The following is a 20,576-nucleotide window of genomic DNA, read 5'->3' on the forward strand; positions in this document are numbered from 1 at the left end:
GATGGGCAGTTGAAAGGACAATTCAGACCCTCGAAGATATGTTGAGAACAGTGGTGTTAGACAGGGGTGGAAGTTGGGAAGCAGTGCTGCCGTTGATTGAATTTGCCTATAATAACAGTTACCAGGCGACTATCGATATGGCACCATATGAGGCATTATATGGAAGAAAATGTAGATCACCGCTTTATTGGGATGAAGTGGGTGAGAGAAAAGTTTTAGGACCAGACATGGTCAATGAGATGGTTGAGATAGTCCGCCAAATTAGAGGGCGAATAAAGGAGGCGCAAGATAGACAGAAATCTTACGCTGATGCACGCCGAACCGAATTACAGTTTGAAATAGGAGACAAGGTCTTCCTAAAGGTATCTCCTACCAAGGGGATAACTAGGTTTGGTGTCAAGGGAAAACTTAGGCCCCGATTCGTAGGACCTTATGAGATTTTGGAGAGAATAGGCCCAGTAGCCTATAGGTTGGCGTTACCACCAAGCTTTGGAAACGTTCACAATGTTTTCCACGTATCACAACTCAGAAAATACGTTTTCAATCCAAAGCACATAATCCACCAAGAAGAGATGATCCTTTGCCCAGACTTGAGTTATGAAGAGAGACCAGAGGCCATTCTAGATCGAAAAGTACAACAACTCAGGAATAAGGCAATCACATCAGTAAAAGTCTTATGGAGACACCACGGACAAGAGGAAGCCACGTGGGAGCTTGAAGACAAAATGAAGGAGAAATACCCCGAACTGTTGTAGAAGAAATATGCAAATTTCGGGACGAAATTTTTGTTAAGAGGGGTAGTATGTAGTGGCCCGCTCTTTATATATTTTAAATCCAGTAATGAGTGTTTATTTTTGTTCATCAGTGAATGAAAACGGTTATTATTCTGATATGAATTCAGCTTATGATCCTGAATTTATATTGTTAAAGCAGTCAATGATATTATTTCAGAGCTATAACTGACTTAGCAAAGTCACGTTATTTATTTATTTTTTTTAAGCGAGATGGAATTTGATTTTATTTTACTCAGGTCGGGAATTATTTCCGACTCAAGAAGTTAATTAAATCTGCGGATTTAATTTAGATATCAGAACACACGAACGAATTAAATCTATGGAATTTAATTTAGATTCATTTTATAACTTATCGATTTTAGCGAGATATCACATGTCGAAATCGAGATTTATTTAAATAAACAGTACAAGCAAAATATGAGCACGCGATTCACTTTACAGTTACAGAATCACGGAGTCAGAGAAAATACTCAATAATTCTCCTCTACATTTTTTTTCCTTTCTTTTTCTTCTCTGGTTCTGTCCATTAAATTTTGTTCCCCAACTTCTATACACCACTATCATTATTTTTTTTCCCCACCACTTTCACCACTACTTATTTTTCCCCACTATATTCAAGTGCACCACCAACATTTTCAGCCACGCATACCATTTTCACTCCCAATCTTCACAAGGGAAACCACCCAGGAGAAAACTACATTCATTGTCCTGCTGCCAAAATTTCAAAGGTAAGCTGGGTTCAATTTCTTCACATTTCTTCCATATGCAACCTGCATTAACAGAAGGACCAAATTCATTTCAGTTATCTCCCTAGTTTAAACTACTCAAGTTTGGCAAATAGTTCATCAACCAAACGAAGCAAATTCACTGTGAGTTTTATACTTTAACTCTACCATTTTCTGCCAAAGTCTCATTCATTCCGTTAAATAATGACAGTTTCAATTCATTTCAGCTATTTCATACTTCACTAAACTCCAGTAACAACCAATCAGTTGAAAACAAGTGAGGTAATTCACTATCTCAAATAACCATTCCAGAAAATATTCATATCAAGCATGATTATGGTTAGTTTCACAATACCAGAAAACCGTATAATCATCTTGAACTTAGCAAGCACCAACAACATTCTAATATTCTAGTGACAGTTCCTATGTAGTTCTAATCAAGCATAATTTGAGTTATGCAAAACAAGAAGATTTCACCTTGTTTAGTTCACGTTTTCGAATCGATAAAAAGGAAGAATGACTAGAGAACTTAGCTTTAGATTGAGTGGTAGTGGACTGTCGGAGCTCTGCGACTCACGGCGACGGAGGCTCCGGGAAAGGAGGCTGCCGGACTCTTGCTGTTAACAGCAGCGGCTGACGGCGGCACTCCCAAGCGGCGACGTCCGGCGATAGAACTCCAATCTACGACCCAGTGAAACAGCAGCTATAGTTGGATACGTGACTCGAACCTTCGACTCCGGAGATAGCAGCAACGACGGACCCCTGCTCGCCGGAAATCGCACAGCAGCAACGGCGGCTGGACAGGGGGCTGGACGGCGGCTAGATGCGAAGCTGGTCGACGGAGGGAGAGATGACGGGCCGATCAGCTGCTGCTCGGCCATAGCCGGAGGAGATTTGAGGGAGCAGAAAGAGAGGCGAATCTGGTCGGAGAGAGAGTCGCGGCGGCGGTGCTCGCCGGATTTCGGAGCAGCGGCGGCGAGCCCTCATTGGAGAAGAGAGAGATGAGAATTGAGAGGAAGAGAGAGAGATCTATTTGTGAGGGTGTATGTGAGTGTGTATTGAAATAGAGAGAGAGAACCGAGATGTTGGGGGGGGGGGGGAAATTTTGGGCTTTTTCCTATTTTAATTAAAGTTGGGCTCCTTATTTTAATTGGGCTTATTATTAAATTCTTTGGGCCTTGTTGATTTATTTTTAGTGGGCTTGAGTTGGGCTGGCTTATTTATTAATATTGGGCCTCTGATTTTATTTAAATGGCCGATTTTAATTACTGATTGGGCCTCCGATTTTATTTATATGGGCTTTGATTTAATTGTTGTTTTGATTTGTATGGGCTTTATTTAATTGAGTTGGACTTTATTTATTTTAATAATTGGGCCATTACATTGGGCCATTTCATTGGGCCGGAGTTTATTTAATTATGTTGGACTCCTTATTTGGGCTTCGTTTCAGTGGGCCGATTTTGTTTTAAATTACAGTGGGCTTGAGTTGGGCCGAAAATTTGGGCCTTTATTTTATTTTCTTTGGGCTTCATTATTTATTTATTTTTGGGCCTTGTTGTATTTATTATAATTGGGCCTAATTCAATTATTTTGCTTGGGCTTTAGTTTAATTCATTGGGCCTAATTTAATTAATTCATTGGGCCTAATTTAATTAATTCATTGGGCTTTGTTATTTTATTCCGATTGGGCCTCCTATTTATTTTCTTTAGGCCTTGGTTATTTATTCAAATGGGCCCTAAAATTATTTAATTACTTGAGTCCATGAATTACTCCAACTAAACTTTTCAATTTAATTATTGGAATGCCACGATTTATTTAAATCAAGCCCATATTTGTTTAATTAATTATTAGGCTGCCTTATGTTGAGCCTTTTAATTATTTAATCTTATAACATTACTTGTTCCTATTTATTAAGCCTGATTAATTATGAGGTTATAAAGCGAATAAGTTGAAGTAATTATTTAATTATTTTTTTATTGACTACGAGGAATGGGGTTTATTTAATTGGCGGATTAGAACACCTGAAGCGAACGGATTATTTTAGTTAATTACTCAACCACGCAAGATGAAACCTAGTTGGTATTTATTTGATCCGATAGTGAGGATTAATAGTAGTAATTCTCTAATATCATCTCGGAGTAATAAATCATGCATAAAGATCATGCATAGTTAATTCTGTAATCTCATTATTTGAGGATTTTACTCGAGCAATATCTTATTTATATTCTCGTAATAAAGGTCAAGCACGAGATTAATAATCAGTCAAGGAGCTACTGTACCACAAAAAGTTTCTAACAGGTGGGCATTACTTTCATATATATCAAATGAGTTTAAATATTACGTTCAAGCAAGTTATTTCATGATTAAATTAATTGAAGTTATTTCAAATATTGTCTTGCCATAAAATATTTAAATTTCAGTATGATATCTATCTGATGTGACTTTTATCATGTAATCGAATTCGGGTCTTGAGCAGTTGATAGCTATCCTGCCAGGGCTAGTGTACACCAGTGACCGTGAGTCATCTAGCGGGTTGGCCGGTCAAGTGACCGTGAGAGGTGGCCACCTCTCCGGCACAAAGTTCCAGATATGATAGATTACAAGAGAACTTAGACTGCAGTTGCAGTCGAACTTTAAGAATCACAAATGAATTTAGTAAGCTTGGGCCTTTTAGCGAAAAACTCCCTTGCTGTACTGTTTATTATGGCATGACAATTTACAGTTTTGAAGCATGTATTTTATACTTAGGCATACGTGCCCACTGAGTACTTTTGTACTCAAGCCCTGCATATATTTCTAAATGTGCAGTTGAGCAGCTGCGATGTGCATGACAGGACGAGCAAGATTCTTGTCTTATTATGTATAAATGAACTCTAGGATTCCGTATCATACGTGTAATCAGAACCTTATTCCGCTGCGTACTCGAAGTTTATGTTTATTTGCTAAGTCAGAGATATCTGCACTACAGTTATTTAGGCTATACGACTAAATTATGTTGCTATTATAAAATATTCCTTTTGTTAAATGATGAATAGTTGATTCTTCTTTAATTATCCCCTTTCTACACGCTTCATATCCCGCCACTTAGTCACGGTTTCCCGGCTTAGTTATCCTTAATTAGGACCGGTCGTGACAACTTGGTGGGTCTTGCCACCATATAATTTAAACATCAAAACACAACCCATTCATCCAGAAAAGCTGTGAGTTTCAAGAAATGTAATACCCGGGCTTTTGATGACGTGTTTAATTTCTTGAGTTTGAGTAATTAGGGTTTAGATCCCTTGTTTGATTTACTTTGTAAAGAGATGAGGAGTTATATGAAGTTTTCTTGTTATTTTTTTAAGATGTTGAGATGTTCTTTCGATGATGTGAGAATGATGTGAGATTTTATATCCGTATTTGAGTTTGAGTATTTGAATAATTCGAGATAATTATTTGAATGAGAACGATGAACTCGGAAGTGAGATCTGAGTCCGTTAAGACGTTTTTCAAAATTTTGACTTTTTGACGATGAATAGTAAAATACTGCTATTTCGTCTTTTTGTCGACTTTCAAAATCTTATGTGCACGTCGTCGAGAAATATTCTTAGTTTTTCGATACGAGTCCAATAATGAAAGTTTTTATTTTTGGACGACGAGTGAATAGTAAATCAGGATTTCTCGATAAACGAAATGAGCTCGTTTATCAGAATTTCGAGAACGAGCTTGCGTTTTCTTTATTTATATAGAATTACGAGTGCAATGAAAGTGAGTAGAGGTTGAGAGGGCGAGTAACGAAGAGTATGGGTAGTTAGTCGTTAAAACGAGACGAAACGAGATATTTAACGACTAACGGGTTAATATCCTAAATATCTAAACCTACCCTACCCCAAACCACCCCCCAACCAACCAAACCCACCCACTCACATTTATTACACGGCTATATCAGCCAACTCACACAACAACAAACACATTCACACACACAACACCTAAAACACACACACACTTCACGCCATTTTCATTTTAGCTTGAGCTCAAGCTTTTGACTTCCGATTTGAGCACCGAGACGAGCGCCGATCATCTTTTCGATCACGTATCTAAGTAGGTAAGATCTCTACCTACGTTTTGATGGTTTTCTTTTCGATTTTCGTCGACGTCGAAAAACGTCGATTCTCGACTTTATTTTGAAACGACGTCGGATCGTCGTGAAATTTTAGTATGTTGTTCTTGGGTAGATGTTGAGCATGTTTAATGAAGGGAGTAAGAACGGAACGAACCGTAGCTATGAAACCCATGAGGGCAGCCCCGTTTTTCACATATTAGCTTGTCTTTCGATTTTTGTTTGATCGTTTTGACTTGATATTTGTGCTTAAGGGTATGCTAGAATCGATATATATTAAATTCGTATTTTTCCAAGCACGAAAATTGTATAAGTTTTTAGAGTATGATTATTTAAATTCGTGAAGTTTGGGACGTTGCATAATGAATATTATTGCGTATATGTGTTCTACGATATCACATGAGCATGCTAATTGATTTACAATTTATGGATGATAATTGTTGAACGAAATTAAAACTGGAATTCTGTCAAAATTTTACAGCAGTTTCAAGCTTATGTTTCGATGAGTTTTCATTGCTTGATGGCTCTGAAATTTTAGTATGTTTATCTATGATATGTGTATTTCGTCGCTGCAAAATTTCATGTCTTTTGGATGATGTTTGGTATTTTAAAGATATTTTGAAAAAATCCTTGACAGAATCTGTCAACTGTTGGTAGACTTCACAAAAACGTTTATATCTATTAATCCATGAAGGATTTTGCATCACCGTTTTTTTTAAACGAAACTAGACTTCAATACTTTTCTAAAAACATAAGATTTCGATTTTTATGACCTCTGAAACAGAGCAGTTTATTATTTCAAAAATGCCCTGTTCTGCTGTCATATTTTTCCAACAGTATAAGTGTATGAGTTTCATTGTTTATTTGGCAGATCATATGAACGTTTTCTCTTGTGAAATTTTAACCAAATCTTCAAGGATACCTTTAGTTTTGGCTGATTAAATTTGATGGAATTTTATTAAGGTTTGCCTTGGTTTCTAATGGCCTAAACAAAATTGGCAGAAACTGTCAATCTTTGACAGCCTGCACTAAAAGAGCAATATCTCCAAAAACCTTTAACCTTTTTGGTTAACTACCATTTTTAGAGTGAACTACACTTCATGGAGTTTTTGAGATCAATTGGTATGAGAGTTTATGATGATTGAGTTGGTTGTTATGAATTTTTAAAGATGACACAAAAACAGCAAAACTTTCTAGAAAATAACTTGATTATATTTGTTTTGATGGATGATACGATATGACTAAATGGTGTGAGTTGTGAGAGTTATGATTAACGCACATAAATGTTGGTATCTGACACTCGAACAATTGGTGTCGAGTATAAATGATAGTTTACTGATAAAGAGTTTTGATGATTTTGAATTGTTTGGTTTGCGTTGAAAAGATGTCAAGATGTTAAGTTTTGAGTCGAGAGACGAGTTCACGTAGTGAGATTCACGCGTTGAAATCTCGTGGCTGACATTATATATGAATAGGTCATGTCGAAATTTTTAGTGAAATTAGAATTTGAGCATAGTCGATTCTTGTTGACCCGTGACTCAAATACATGCCTAATGGAAAGTTTAACTTTCTAATTGGTTAATTAGACGAGATGAGAGCGAATAGATCTGCTAAGAAAGTGGACTTTTCGATGTGTTAAATATTTCTTTTAATTGAAGCGCTGCTAATTATAACATAAGGATGTTATAATTAATGAGTAATGACGAGAGATAATAATTGTTATATTGATTAACAATCAAGAGAGATGAACATTAGAGATACTAATGTTTCATAAAAGAAATTAGATTATTAATCGAGGTTTCTTTTATAACTTCTCACCAATTCTTCATAACGATGAAGGTCCTTTTGGGAAGTAACGACTTGAGGGAGAGAGTGACGTTACTCATTGATACAGAGACACAACGAGGTGGGCATTACTTTTACTATACGTATATAGAGATCCCCTGCGTGTCGTAGGCCTCTTATACGAATGAATGCATGAGATGATTTAACTGTTAATTTCAGTTTTATATATCTATCAAACGAGTTTAATGCTACCTTTGAACAAGTTATTTCGTTACAAATCTTTGAACTGGAAAATATTACAACTGTTGTCTTGCCATAAAATGTTTAAATTTTAGTATGATATCTATCTGCTTTGGCTTTGCCAATGATGCAATCGAATTCGGGTCCTGAGCAGTTGATAGCTATCCTGCCAGGGCTAGTGTACACCAGTGACCGTGAGTCATCTAGCGGGTTGGCCGGTCAAGTGACCGTGAGAGGTGGCCACCTCTCCGGCACACAGTTTCAGATATGATAGATTACAAAAGAACTTAGTCTGATCAGACGAACTTTAAGAATCACAAATGAACTTAGTAAGCTTGGGCATTTTTAGCGAAAAACTCCCTTGCTGTACTGATTATGATGGCATGACAATTTACAGTTTTGAAGCATGTATTTTTATACCTAGGCATACGTGCCCACTGAGTGCTTTTGTACTCAGCCCTGCATATGTTTTCTAAATGTGCAGGTTGAGCTGATGTGATGATGGTGCTGCAATGAGCGGAGTCTCCAGGGTTGTTAATAAATAGTTAACCTGTCTAGAATATGTCTTCATACATATGTCTAGCTACTTTCCGCTGCAAGATGTTGTTGATGTTATAGTATGTTATGTCATACTTTGAGTCTTAAGAGAATGGTTTCATATGATGTATAACTTGATTAATGATATTAATTAAGTTTTATGCTGTCTTTCATAGACTGTTTTCAATTGAGTATTAATGAATAAAAATGACGAGTTTTATTAAGATGAGTAAGTTTTACGGCTATAAATAACGCCCCTTTTCTTCCCCTTCTTCTTTAACCCCATCCCTAGTCGTGGATCACTCGGCCTAACTATCCCTAGTTAGGGCGGGCTGTGACAGAGTGGTATCAGAGCGAAGGTTAAGCTCTGAATTAGAAGTCTTGAGTTTAGTCTAGAATGAGTCACTAGACTAATAGTTATTAACAACCGTGAGCTCAGCGCACCATCACACCAGGCTCAACGAGGTATGTAAAATTTCAAAGTTTATTTGACGTTAAATTTTGAAGAGCATGATGTTGAGGTTATATGATGAGTTATGATGTTACACTTTAAAGGTGCATAGTTTGAGTTTGAGGATGACAACATGATTAATAATGAGTTATTATGTTGTAAGAGCATATGTTGATGTTACATGATGAATCATGAGAGCGTTTGTATCGTATGATGTTATATGATTGAGGATGCATAATTATGAGTTATGATGTGATGTATTTGAGATGTTTTGTGATGAGAATTGTTTGAGCAGTTGTGATAAGTCACGATGATTTAGATGAAGGAATCTAATGTCATTGTTAAGAGAGATTTTTTTTACTAAGTAGAAGGATGAAATGAGAACTTAGAGCTAAAGCTTGAGAGAATTAGCAATTGCTTTAAGTACTTGTTGGTTTGAGTTATGAGTTTGAGTTATGAGCTTGAGTATAATAGCATGATTAATGATGAGTTATTAGCATGCTGCAATGAGATATTGTACGATATGTTGAGTTGTTTTGTGACGCGAGTTTTGCTCACGCAACCTTAATGGTACTTGAGGAGGTATCATGAGCCATAGTCTTTGGAGATGGCTTTGAGAGAGAATTGTTGAGTTGTCTTACTGAGTCACGATGATTTAGATTAAGGGATCTAATATCATTGTTTAGAGAGATTCCCTACTGAGTAAAGATGGGACGAGATGAGAATTTAGATGTTTTGAGCTTGAGTTTTAAGATAACAGTACTACTTAATAGGAGTTTTGCTAAGTTATGTTTTGTTTATTTCTGTTGCTGGAGCCAAGTAGAGTTAGTTCCTAGAGTCACCTTTAAGTTCTCCTTATAGGTTGGCCAGGACTGTTGGCACTGCACGAAAGTGGACTGTTGTGAGATCGAACTCAGGAAAGATCGGATACGAGGACGAGGCGTACAGTATGTGGTACAGAGATACCCTAGCAGATTTTCAAACACATGTTCATAGACTATGAAAGGATGAAAGCCTTATGGTTGTTACTAGACTGGATGGCATCGTGCACCTAGTCCCCGTGCTACCAATCGAGTGGTAGGATTGAGCAAGGAAGAAAGCCACTCAATATGATGGGACATGTTGTCTTGAGCATTGGACCCACAGGAGATGAGATTTGTTACAGATACCCAGATTTTCTATGCGGATCTACTGACCGGATGCTTGTTTTCTACCAGGGACTCTAGAAGAGTGTAGTAGATATCGAGTCGATCCTTGAGTATCAGTTACCAAAGATGATAAAATGATAAACGATAATGAGGATGAGAAGTAGCCGAGGAGGGCTAGAGTTGATGAGGATGAGAAGAGAAGTCGATGTAGGCTAGAGCTAAGGATGATCTTGAGAGTATGCGCGGTACACCCTCGTTTTTGATTAGTTGCAATTACATTGCGATGTATATAACTTACTTAGGAGATACTGGTACTTGAGATTTTGACATGATGATAGATAAGCATGCGAATATAGTACCCTACTGATGTTAAGTAGATGGATGTTCCTAGTGTGCTAAAGTAGCAACTAGATGAGTTAACTGGTAGCAATTACCGTAGGAGGTCCAGACCGAGACATAGTACTATTAATGGTGTCGGTTTAGAAGGGACATTACGATAGATACTATGGTTTTTGTAGGGTTTAAATAACCCCTTTATGTAAGCCCTCTAAAAAGAGGCATTCTACTGATGGATATATTAGGTTGACCAGAGTGGTCTTTTTGTTAGCATTTCGTGAGTGCTTATTGCCTTACAGATGAATGTTAAGGTGACCGTGAGGGTTTTCCTTAAAGTTGAGTTAGTAAATTGAACTTGAGTTTTGAGGATGCTTAGAGCGTTGGTCGAGTTGAGTTTTCCTTTTGTGATTTCAAAAATGCCTCAAAGATGTCATCAAGAGTGTGATGTGAAGGATAGGCGGGATAATACTCCGCCACCACCACCGCAACATGAGAGGAGAGTAAAAAAATATTGAACTTTCGAAACAAGAGTCTAGAACATAGGACCCTGAGTTTAAGCTTTTAGCTTGCTGGTGTGAACTTAAGTTTTGTTATGTATAGTATGTTGAGGGTTTAGAAGACACAGAATTTCCAAGTTCGGGATAGTATATCCCGTGTGACTGGGGAGTGATTATGTTGGACCTGGCCAGTCCGCATGATCCAAATCTCAGTAGACGTGTTTTGGGTTTATAAACCCATGTGTTTCAACTTTCGGTTGAAAAGCCAGATGGGTTCTTACTCTAGGTCATTTTTGTTCGACCTGGTAGTTACTTCATTCTACCCTCTGGTCATTCATTTGAGTCTCTTGAACAATTTGTTTTGATGTCATTCTAGGGTTGAACCCTTACAACTTTTGAGTTATCCTAGTAGATTCTTTTGATGTATAAGACTAGTGAGAGGCACGTCAGAGGACTTTAACACCTGAGCAACTGGCAAACTACACTTGAGAACAATTGAAGACTACTCTTGAGAAGTATGTACAGAGGAGTACAGTAAGCAGCGAGAGGCTGATTATCGAAGTTTGATGCAAGGAAAGAAATCGGTTGTAGAGTATAATCGAGAATTCTGTGAGCTAACACGTTCGCTCATCAGAAGATGGATACTGATGAAGAGATGTCTGAGTTTTAAGTGCCGGTTTAAGGCAGGACTTTAAGGTAGTATGGGCAAGTTATTGGATGCACCAGTTAGAATCCTGTTTAATACAGGAGCTTCGCATTCTTTAATTGGTTGAAGCATGTTACCTTCAAACTCGAACCAAAAACAAGCTAGTCCCGAGTTGAGAGTAATCACTCCTGTAGGAAGAGCTACTACAGTTTCTCACATGATTTCTAACTTAGAGCTTGAGTTAGGATCACTAAAGATGAAAGCAAGAACCTTGCACTTAATGCCTATGTGGAACGTAGACATTATTCTAAGGATGGAATGGTTAGCAGAGAACTTTGGCCCGATTGATTGTAAGAAGAGACAGATAACTTTCCAACCACCTGGGAAGGAACAGACATGTTTTCACGACATTGATAGAAAGAAGAGAATTTCAATCATTTCGGCACTTCAGGCATCGAAATTGGTAAAGAAGAAAGGAGCACAAGCTTACCTAGTTTACTTGAATGATGAAGGAGAATCAAGTAAAAACTTTGAGGATGTAGTAGTGGTAAGGGAATATAGAGATGTATTTCCCGAGGTCTTACCAGGATTGCCACCAACAAGACAGTTGGAGTTCACTATCGACCTAGAACCTGGATCAGCACTAGTGTCGAAGGCACCCTATAGAATGGCGCCTAAGGAGCTACAAGAGCTGAAGATTCAGCTACAAGAATTGCTCGAGTTAGGTTTTATTAGACATAGTGTATCCCTGTGGGGAGCACCAGTCCTTTTTGTCAAAAAGAAGGATGGCACGTTGAGAATGTGCATAGATTATCGAGAGCTGAATAAATTGACACTCAAGAACAAATATCCTTTGCCGAGGATAGATGACTTGTTTGATCAATTACGAGGAGCGCATTTTTCTTGAAAGTTGACTTGAGATCATATTACCACCAGTTCAAATTTTGACAGAATGATATACCTAAGACAGCTTTTCAAATGAGGTATGAGCACTATGAGTTCATAGTTATGCCATTCGGTTTGACGAAGGCACCAGTAGTTTTCATGGATCACATGAATTGAGTTTTCATCAATAACTGGATAAATTTGTCCTAGTTTTCATAGATGATATTCTCATCTATTCGAAGAATGAGCAGGAGCTCCAAAACATTTGAAAACGATGTTGGAAACACTAAGAGTTGAGAAGCTTTTTGCCAAATTCACCAAGTGCGAGTTTTGGTTGAACAAAGTAACTTTACTAGGACATGTTATATCATCTGAAGGAATTAAAGTTGACCCCGTCAAGGTACAAGCTGTACATGAGTGGAGATCACCAACTACGCCTAACAAGATTCTCAACTTTTTAGGCTTAGCAGGATACTATCAGAGGTTTATTGAAGGATTTTCCACGATAGCAAGACCGATGACACAATTACTTAGAAAATAAGCTAAATACAATTGGAAAGAGGAGTGTGAAAAGAGTTTTTAAGAGCTTAAAGGAAATTGACTACAGCACCAGTGCTGATAGTCCTAGAAATGGATAAAGAGTATACCATCTACGCAGATGCGTTAGAGAGTGGGCTAGGATGTGTTTTGATGCAAGAAGAAAGAGTTATAGTCTATGCATCACGATAACTTAGACCCCACGAGATAAATTATCCAACGCATGATTTAGAGCTTGCAGCCGTTGTGCATGCCCTGAAAATTTGGAGACATCATCTCTACGGAGTTAGATGTGAGATTTTCACGAACCACAAAACTTTGAAATACTTTTTCAAGCATAAGGATATTAACATGAGGCAAATGAGATGGCTCGAATTAGTAAAGGATGTTAACTGCGACATTAACTATCACCCTGGCAAGGCCAATGTAGTAGCCGATGCATTGAGCCGAAAGGTCTCGTCAAAGTTAGGATGTCTTCTCACGAGAGAGGATGAGCTTATAAAGGACTTTGACAAGATGAGGATAGAGATGATAAAACCACCAGGGACGATAGCAAGTATTGTTGCGACGATGCCTAGTTTGAGGAAAATGGTGATTGAAGCACAAGGAAAGATGAGACAATGAACAAGTTACGAGAAAGGATAAGAGCAGGAGATCTCAAGAGTTACAAAAAAAAAAAAAAATCAGACAATGCTATCTTATTTAAGGGGAGAAGATGCATTCCCCGCGATGATGAACTTAAGAATACGATCATGAGTGAGACTCATGACACGCCTTACACCGCCCACCCAGGAGGCACAAAGATGTATCAGGTTGTAAAAAAAATAGATTTTTGTGGGACGGAATGAAATGAGACATAGCTTCGTTTGTAGAGCGATGCTTAGCTTGTCAGCAAGTGAAAGCATTACACCAACGACCATATGGGAAGTTAAAACCGTTGGAGATTCCCGAGTGGAAATGGGATCACATAGCGTTGGATTTTGTGACAGCTTTACCCAAAAGTCAAAGAGGAAATACAGCAATTTGGGTGATTGTAGATCGACTAACAAAATCTGCACATTTCTTACCGATCCTAATCGCGTATGGACCAGATAAGTTAGCACAATTGTACGTTCGTGAGATTATAAGATTGCACTGAGTACCGGTGTAGATCACCTCAGAAAGAGAAAATAAATAAATTTCATCACATTTTTGGATGAGTTACAGAAAGAGTTGGGTACAAGGATGAATTTTAGCATAGCAGGCGATAGAAGATATGATAAGAACTACTATCCTTGATAGAGGAGTAAATCGGGAGAATGTGTTGCCACTAATTGAGTTTGCCTATAAGATGTGAGACAAAGTTTCGAGATAGGAGACAAAGTTTTCTTGAAGGTTTCACCCTCAAAGGGGATGAATAGATTTGGAGTTAAAAGACAGCTTAGACCCAGAGTTATAAGTCCTTACGAGACATTGCAAAAGATAGGTCCAATAGCGTATAGGTTGGCTTTGCCACCTAGCTTTGGAAATGTGCATAACGCGTTTCACGTGTCACAATTGAGAGGATATATATTTTCGACCCAAACCATGTGGTTTACTAAGAAGAAATGATCTTAGAACCAGACTTGAGTTATGAAGAGAGACCTCAGATGATGCTAGATCATAAAATTCGGCAATTGAGTAATAAGTCGATTGCATTGGATAAGGTCCAATGGAGATATGATAGTTAGAAAGAAGTGGAAAGAGAGCTTGAGGATAAGATGTGAGAGAAGTACCCGAAACATTTACAAGAGGTACAAATTTCGGGACGAAATTTATTTTAAGGGGGAGGGTATGTAATACCCGGGCTTTTGATGACGTGTTTAATTTATTGAGTTTGAGTAATTAGGGTTTAGATCCCTTGTTTGATTTACTTTGTAAAGAGATGAGGAGTTATATGAAGTTTTCTTGTTATTTTTTTAAGATGTTGAGATGTTCTTTCGATGATGTGAGAATGATGTGAGATTTTATATCCGTATTTGAGTTTGAGTATTTGAATAATTCGAGATAATTATTTGAATGAGAACGATGAACTCGGAAGTGAGATCTGAGTCCGTTAAGACGTTTTTCAAAATTTTGACTTTTTGACGATGAATAGTAAAATACTGCTATTTCGTCTTTTTGTCGACTTTCAAAATCTTATGTGCACGTCGTCGAGAAATATTCTTAGTTTTTCGATACGAGTCCAATAATGAAAGTTTTTATTTTTGGACGACGAGTGAATAGTAAATCAGGATTTCTCGATAAACGAAATGAGCTCGTTTATCAGAATTTCGAGAACGAGCTTGCGTTTTCTTTATTTATATAGAATTACGAGTGCAATGAAAGTGAGTAGAGGTTGAGAGGGCGAGTAACGAAGAGTATGGGTAGTTAGTCGTTAAAACGAGACGAAACGAGATATTTAACGACTAACGGGTTAATATCCTAAATATCTAAACCTACCCTACCCCAAACCACCCCCCAACCAACCAAACCCACCCACTCACATTTATTACACGGCTATATCAGCCAACTCACACAACAACAAACACATTCACACACACAACACCTAAAACACACACACTTCACGCCATTTTCATTTTAGCTTGAGCTCAAGCTTTTGACTTCCGATTTGAGCACCGAGACGAGCGCCGATCATCTTTTCGATCATGTATCTAAGTAGGTAAGATCTCTACCTACGTTTTGATGGTTTTCTTTTCGATTTTCGTCGACGTCGAAAAACGTCGATTCTCGACTTTATTTTGAAACGACGTCGGATCGTCGTGAAATTTTAGTATGTTGTTCTTGGGTAGATGTTGAGCATGTTTAATGAAGGGAGTAAGAACGGAACGAACCGTAGCTATGAAACCCATGAGGGCAGCCCCGTTTTTCACATATTAGCTTGTCTTTCGATTTTTGTTTGATCGTTTTGACTTGATATTTGTGCTTAAGGGTATGCTAGAATCGATATATATTAAATTCGTATTTTTTCAAGCACGAAAATTGTATAAGTTTTTAGAGTATGATTATTTAAATTCGTGAAGTTTGGGACGTTGCATAATGAATATTATTGCGTATATGTGTTCTACGATATCACATGAGCATGCTAATTGATTTACAATTTATGGATGATAATTGTTGAACGAAATTAAAACTGGAATTCTGTCAAAATTTTACAGCAGTTTCAAGCTTATGTTTCGATGAGTTTTCATTGCTTGATGGCTCTGAAATTTTAGTATGTTTATCTATGATATGTGTATTTCGTCGCTGCAAAATTTCATGTCTTTTGGATGATGTTTGGTATTTTAAAGATATTTTGAAAAAATCCTTGACAGAATCTGTCAACTGTTGGTAGACTTCACAAAAACGTTTATATCTATTAATCCATGAAGGATTTTGCATCACCGTTTTTTTTAAACGAAACTAGACTTCAATACTTTTCTAAAAACATAAGATTTCGATTTTTATGACCTCTGAAACAGAGCAGTTTATTATTTCAAAAATGCCCTGTTCTGCTGTCATATTTTTCCAACAGTATAAGTGTATGAGTTTCATTGTTTATTTGGCAGATCATATGAACGTTTTCTCTTGTGAAATTTTAACCAAATCTTCAAGGATACCTTTAGTTTTGGCTGATTAAATTTGATGGAATTTTATTAAGGTTTGCCTTGGTTTCTAATGGCCTAAACAAAATTGGCAGAAACTGTCAATCTTTGACAGCCTGCACTAAAAGAGCAATATCTCCAAAAACCTTTAACCTTTTTGGTTAACTACCATTTTTAGAGTGAACTACACTTCATGGAGTTTTTGAGATCAATTGGTATGAGAGTTTATGATGATTGAGTTGGTTGTTATGAATTTTTAAAGATGACACAAAAACAGCAAAACTTTCTAGAAAATAACTTGATTATATTTGTTTTGATGGATGATGCGATATGACTAAATGGTGTGAGTTGTGAGAGTTATGATTAACGCACATAAATGTTGGTATCTGACACTCGAAAAATTGGTGTCGAGTATAAATGATAGTTTACTGATAAAGAGTTTTGATGATTTTGAATTGTTTGGTTTGCGTTGAAAAGATGTCAAGATGTTAAGTTTTGAGTCGAGAGACGAGTTCACGTAGTGAGATTCACGCGTTGAAATCTCGTGGCTGACATTATATATGAATAGGTCATGTCGAAATTTTTAGTGAAATTAGAATTTGAGCATAGTCGATTCTTGTTGACCCGTGACTCAAATACATGCCTAATGGAAAGTTTAACTTTCTAATTGGTTAATTAGACGAGATGAGAGCGAATAGATCTGCTAAGAAAGTGGACTTTTCGATGTGTTAAATATTTCTTTTAATTGAAGCGCTGCTAATTATAACATAAAGATGTTATAATTAATGAGTAATGACGAGAGATAATAATTGTTATATTGATTAACAATCAAGAGAGATGAACATTAGAGATACTAATGTTTCATAAAAGAAATTAGATTATTAATCGAGGTTTCTTTTATAACTTCTCACCAATTCTTCATAACGATGAAGGTCCTTTTGGGAAGTAACGACTTGAGGGAGAGAGTGACGTTACTCATTGATACAGAGACACAACGAGGTGGGCATTACTTTTACTATACGTATATAGAGATCCCCTGCGTGTCGTAGGCCTCTTATACGAATGAATGCATGAGATGATTTAACTGTTAATTTCAGTTTTATATATCTATCAAACGAGTTTAATGCTACCTTTGAACAAGTTATTTCGTTACAAATCTTTGAACTGGAAAATATTACAACTGTTGTCTTGCCATAAAATGTTTAAATTTTAGTATGATATCTATCTGCTTTGGCTTTGCCAATGATGCAATCGAATTCGGGTCCTGAGCAGTTGATAGCTATCCTGCCAGGGCTAGTGTACACCAGTGACCGTGAGTCATCTAGCGGGTTGGCCGGTCAAGTGACCGTGAGAGGTGGCCACCTCTCCGGCACACAGTTTCAGATATGATAGATTACAAAAGAACTTAGTCTGATCAGACGAACTTTAAGAATCACAAATGAACTTAGTAAGCTTGGGCATTTTTAGCGAAAAACTCCCTTGCTGTACTGATTATGATGGCATGACAATTTACAGTTTTGAAGCATGTATTTTTATACCTAGGCATACGTGCCCACTGAGTGCTTTTGTACTCAGCCCTGCATATGTTTTCTAAATGTGCAGGTTGAGCTGATGTAATGATGGTGCTGCAATGAGCGGAGTCTCCAGGGTTGTTAATAAATAGTTAACCTGTCTAGAATATGTCTTCATACATATGTCTAGCTACTTTCCGCTGCAAGATGTTGTTGATGTTATAGTATGTTATGTCATACTTTGAGTCTTAAGAGAATGGTTTCATATGATGTATAACTTGATTAATGATATTAATTAAGTTTTATGCTGTCTTTCATAGACTGTTTTCAATTGAGTATTAATGAATAAAAATGATGAGTTTTATTAAGATGAGTAAGTTTTACGGCTATAAATAACGCCCCTTTTCTTCCCCTTCTTCTTTAACCCCATCCCTAGTCGTGGATCACTCGGCCTAACTATCCCTAGTTAGGGCGGGCTGTGACAATAACATTGCACGACTTCTATCCCTGAAGTTTACGAGAGACCTATCCACAAATGGCAACAGATCCCTGCTTTTTTACATCAGGTTGAACATATGCCAGCTCGAAAAAGCTCACGGTAGACACTACTATATGTACTACATCAAACGAATAAGGTGACAGACACAGAAAATGAAAGCATTATGGATGTAGCATTGTTTACTGAACCATCATTCATCTGAAAACGCAAAGTGGTTCACCCAATAACATTGCACAACTATTATCCCTGACGTTTACAAGAGACCAATTCACAAATGGCAATAGATCCCTGCTTTTATCATCAGGTTGAACGTCTAAACTGCAGAATAAATTACATTACATAGAAATAATTAATGAACCTAAAACTAAACTAAAATGGGTGTAACTGATGAACATTAAGATTGAATTAGCTAAATTAAACTGAACACAAGGCATTGAGTGAAGCCAGTCCCTTTGGGTGTAGCCACTCATTACGAGCAGAGATCCATTCTTTAATACGAAAGCATGTTGGTCATATTTATTAAGCTTCTTTGCTCTCTTAATGGGGGGTTCCCCCTCACATCTTTCAGCTGACTTAGCTGTGAGAAAATTAAACGCAGTGTCAACTTTAAAAAAAACAAATACAGCCACCAAAACCTTGTTAGTTGTAAAGTTAGCTAAATAATTTACAATTCCTACACCAGCATGAGGTTATTGGCTTTTAAATAAAATAAAAGCAATCAAACTTATTCCCCTTCTTCCAAAAATCACCCCTCTTTTATTGATAGCACTTGAAGTAAAGCTAATCAAGTATGCTTTCTGATTTTTGCTCATACACTTAACATTTAAAAGTGTAGACAAACAACATTCCTAAGGAAAACTAGATGCCCCTTTTAGAACACATCGATTAATTTATTGTGTAAAATAAAAAGGAAGAACAACCAATTAAAAAAAAGTGTTTAGCTTAGTTAATCATTAAAACAAGCTCAGTGGAATAAATAAAATAGACGAATTTACCTTGAAATGAACTCTGAGATCAGATCCCCTAGCCTTACAAGCTGCAACAAATATACAACCAAAATAAAATCAGCAAACAACACAGATAAAACGCCGAACGGAATAAATCATCACAAAACAACATAAACCTACATTTAGTGATGTTATCGGGCTCTCTCGAGTATTTCACCTGTAGAATTTACAGCATAAATTAAATTAAAAGATCAAAATTCGCAAATGTGTTTGGATAAATTTATGTGACTGAGAGAAGATGAAAGATACCATTGTTGCAGCTGTTCTTCTTCGGCGGTACTGCAGAAACTGCGGAAGTCGATTGATTTTCTTCGAATGAGAAAGAGAAGAGATGGTGCAGAAGATTTTATAGTAAAACCCTAATACTCAATGGCTTCATGGGCTGGGCTTCAACTTTTTGGGTCTAAATTGCGAGGTAGAAGGGCCGGCCCATAAATGAACATAGTAGATTATTTATGTTTTTGGTCTCAATAAGATAATAATGAGTTTATTTTTCAAATTTAAATTTAAATTATACTTCATTTATTTATTAAATTTTAGAGGAAATTAAAATTTCATTCCAAAATGTATTTATTTATTTATTTTTAGGGGAAATTTTCATTCCCTCGGATTTGAATTTAGTTGACTATTCAAGGAAATTATTTCATATTTTCATACTCCATTTCCTTTAGATTTTGTCACATTGACTGTGACATAAATACATTGGTTATTTACTTCGTCAAAATAAACTCGATCTACTAGAAAACTAAAATAAAAAAGATACTTGACATCGTTAAATGAAGATTATGGGTTCTTTATAATAAGATATTAATGTTTAAAAAATTAACCATTGCTTATAATATTAATGGTAACGATCAGTATTATACTTTTCATCTATCGTTGTAGTCAACACTTAAAACTTCAAATTCTTTTGATAATTGTTTCCGTTGCTTACTAAAAAGAGTAGTAGTTTTATAATGCCCAAAAATTTTCACTACATCAAAAGAAAGAATTACAACCATGATGTTTCTTCAATCAATCAATTATGATCACTGGAAAAATAGTTTCAAATTTCAATCAGTATGTAAATCCATATTAAAGAGACTAGCCAAGTAAATTATACGCAAAGTGGTTCACCCAATAACATTGCACGACTTCTATTCCTGAAGTTTACGAGAGACCTATTCACAAATGGCAACAGATCCCTGCTTTTTTACAACAGGTTGAACATATGTCAGCACATAAAAGCTCACGGTCGACACTACTATATTTATTACATCAAACGAATAAGGTGACA

The 20,576-nt window shown here is 36.7% G+C and overlaps 1 protein-coding gene, 1 long non-coding RNA gene, 2 other non-coding genes and 1 pseudogene across 4 annotated transcripts in view; 1 reads left to right on the plus strand and 4 right to left on the minus strand.

Annotated features, from left to right (window-relative positions):
* The window catches only part of LOC130996136 (60S ribosomal protein L17-1-like), a 22,430-nt gene extending 2,021 nt beyond the window's left edge, over window positions 1–20,409 (minus strand). The window contains exons 1-3 of the mRNA XM_057921648.1: window positions 19,550–20,409; window positions 19,421–19,457; window positions 19,289–19,329 (exon numbers count right to left, since the gene is read on the minus strand). Coding sequence (XP_057777631.1) covers window positions 19,289–19,329; window positions 19,421–19,457; window positions 19,550–19,552 — 81 coding nt within the window. The 5' untranslated portion in view covers window positions 19,553–20,409. The remainder of the gene's footprint in view (window positions 1–19,288; window positions 19,330–19,420; window positions 19,458–19,549) is intronic.
* On the plus strand, window positions 4,954–8,640 carry LOC130996138 (uncharacterized). Its single transcript, XR_009092410.1, has 3 exons — window positions 4,954–5,604; window positions 7,459–7,525; window positions 8,129–8,640. It is a non-coding gene; the product is annotated as an uncharacterized LOC130996138 (long non-coding RNA).
* On the minus strand, window positions 18,269–18,353 carry LOC130996442 (small nucleolar RNA snoR74; annotated as a pseudogene).
* On the minus strand, window positions 18,459–18,591 carry LOC130996410 (small nucleolar RNA snoR74). Its single transcript, XR_009092590.1, has one exon. It is a non-coding gene; the product is annotated as a small nucleolar RNA snoR74 (small nucleolar RNA).
* LOC130996438 (small nucleolar RNA snoR74) lies at window positions 20,358–20,494 on the minus strand. The gene has a single exon (XR_009092614.1). It is a non-coding gene; the product is annotated as a small nucleolar RNA snoR74 (small nucleolar RNA).
* Between the last annotated feature and the right edge of the window lie 82 nt (window positions 20,495–20,576).

Source organism: Salvia miltiorrhiza, chromosome 7 (assembly GCF_028751815.1).
Source record: "Salvia miltiorrhiza cultivar Shanhuang (shh) chromosome 7, IMPLAD_Smil_shh, whole genome shotgun sequence".
Classification (NCBI taxonomy): domain Eukaryota; kingdom Viridiplantae; phylum Streptophyta; class Magnoliopsida; order Lamiales; family Lamiaceae; genus Salvia; species Salvia miltiorrhiza.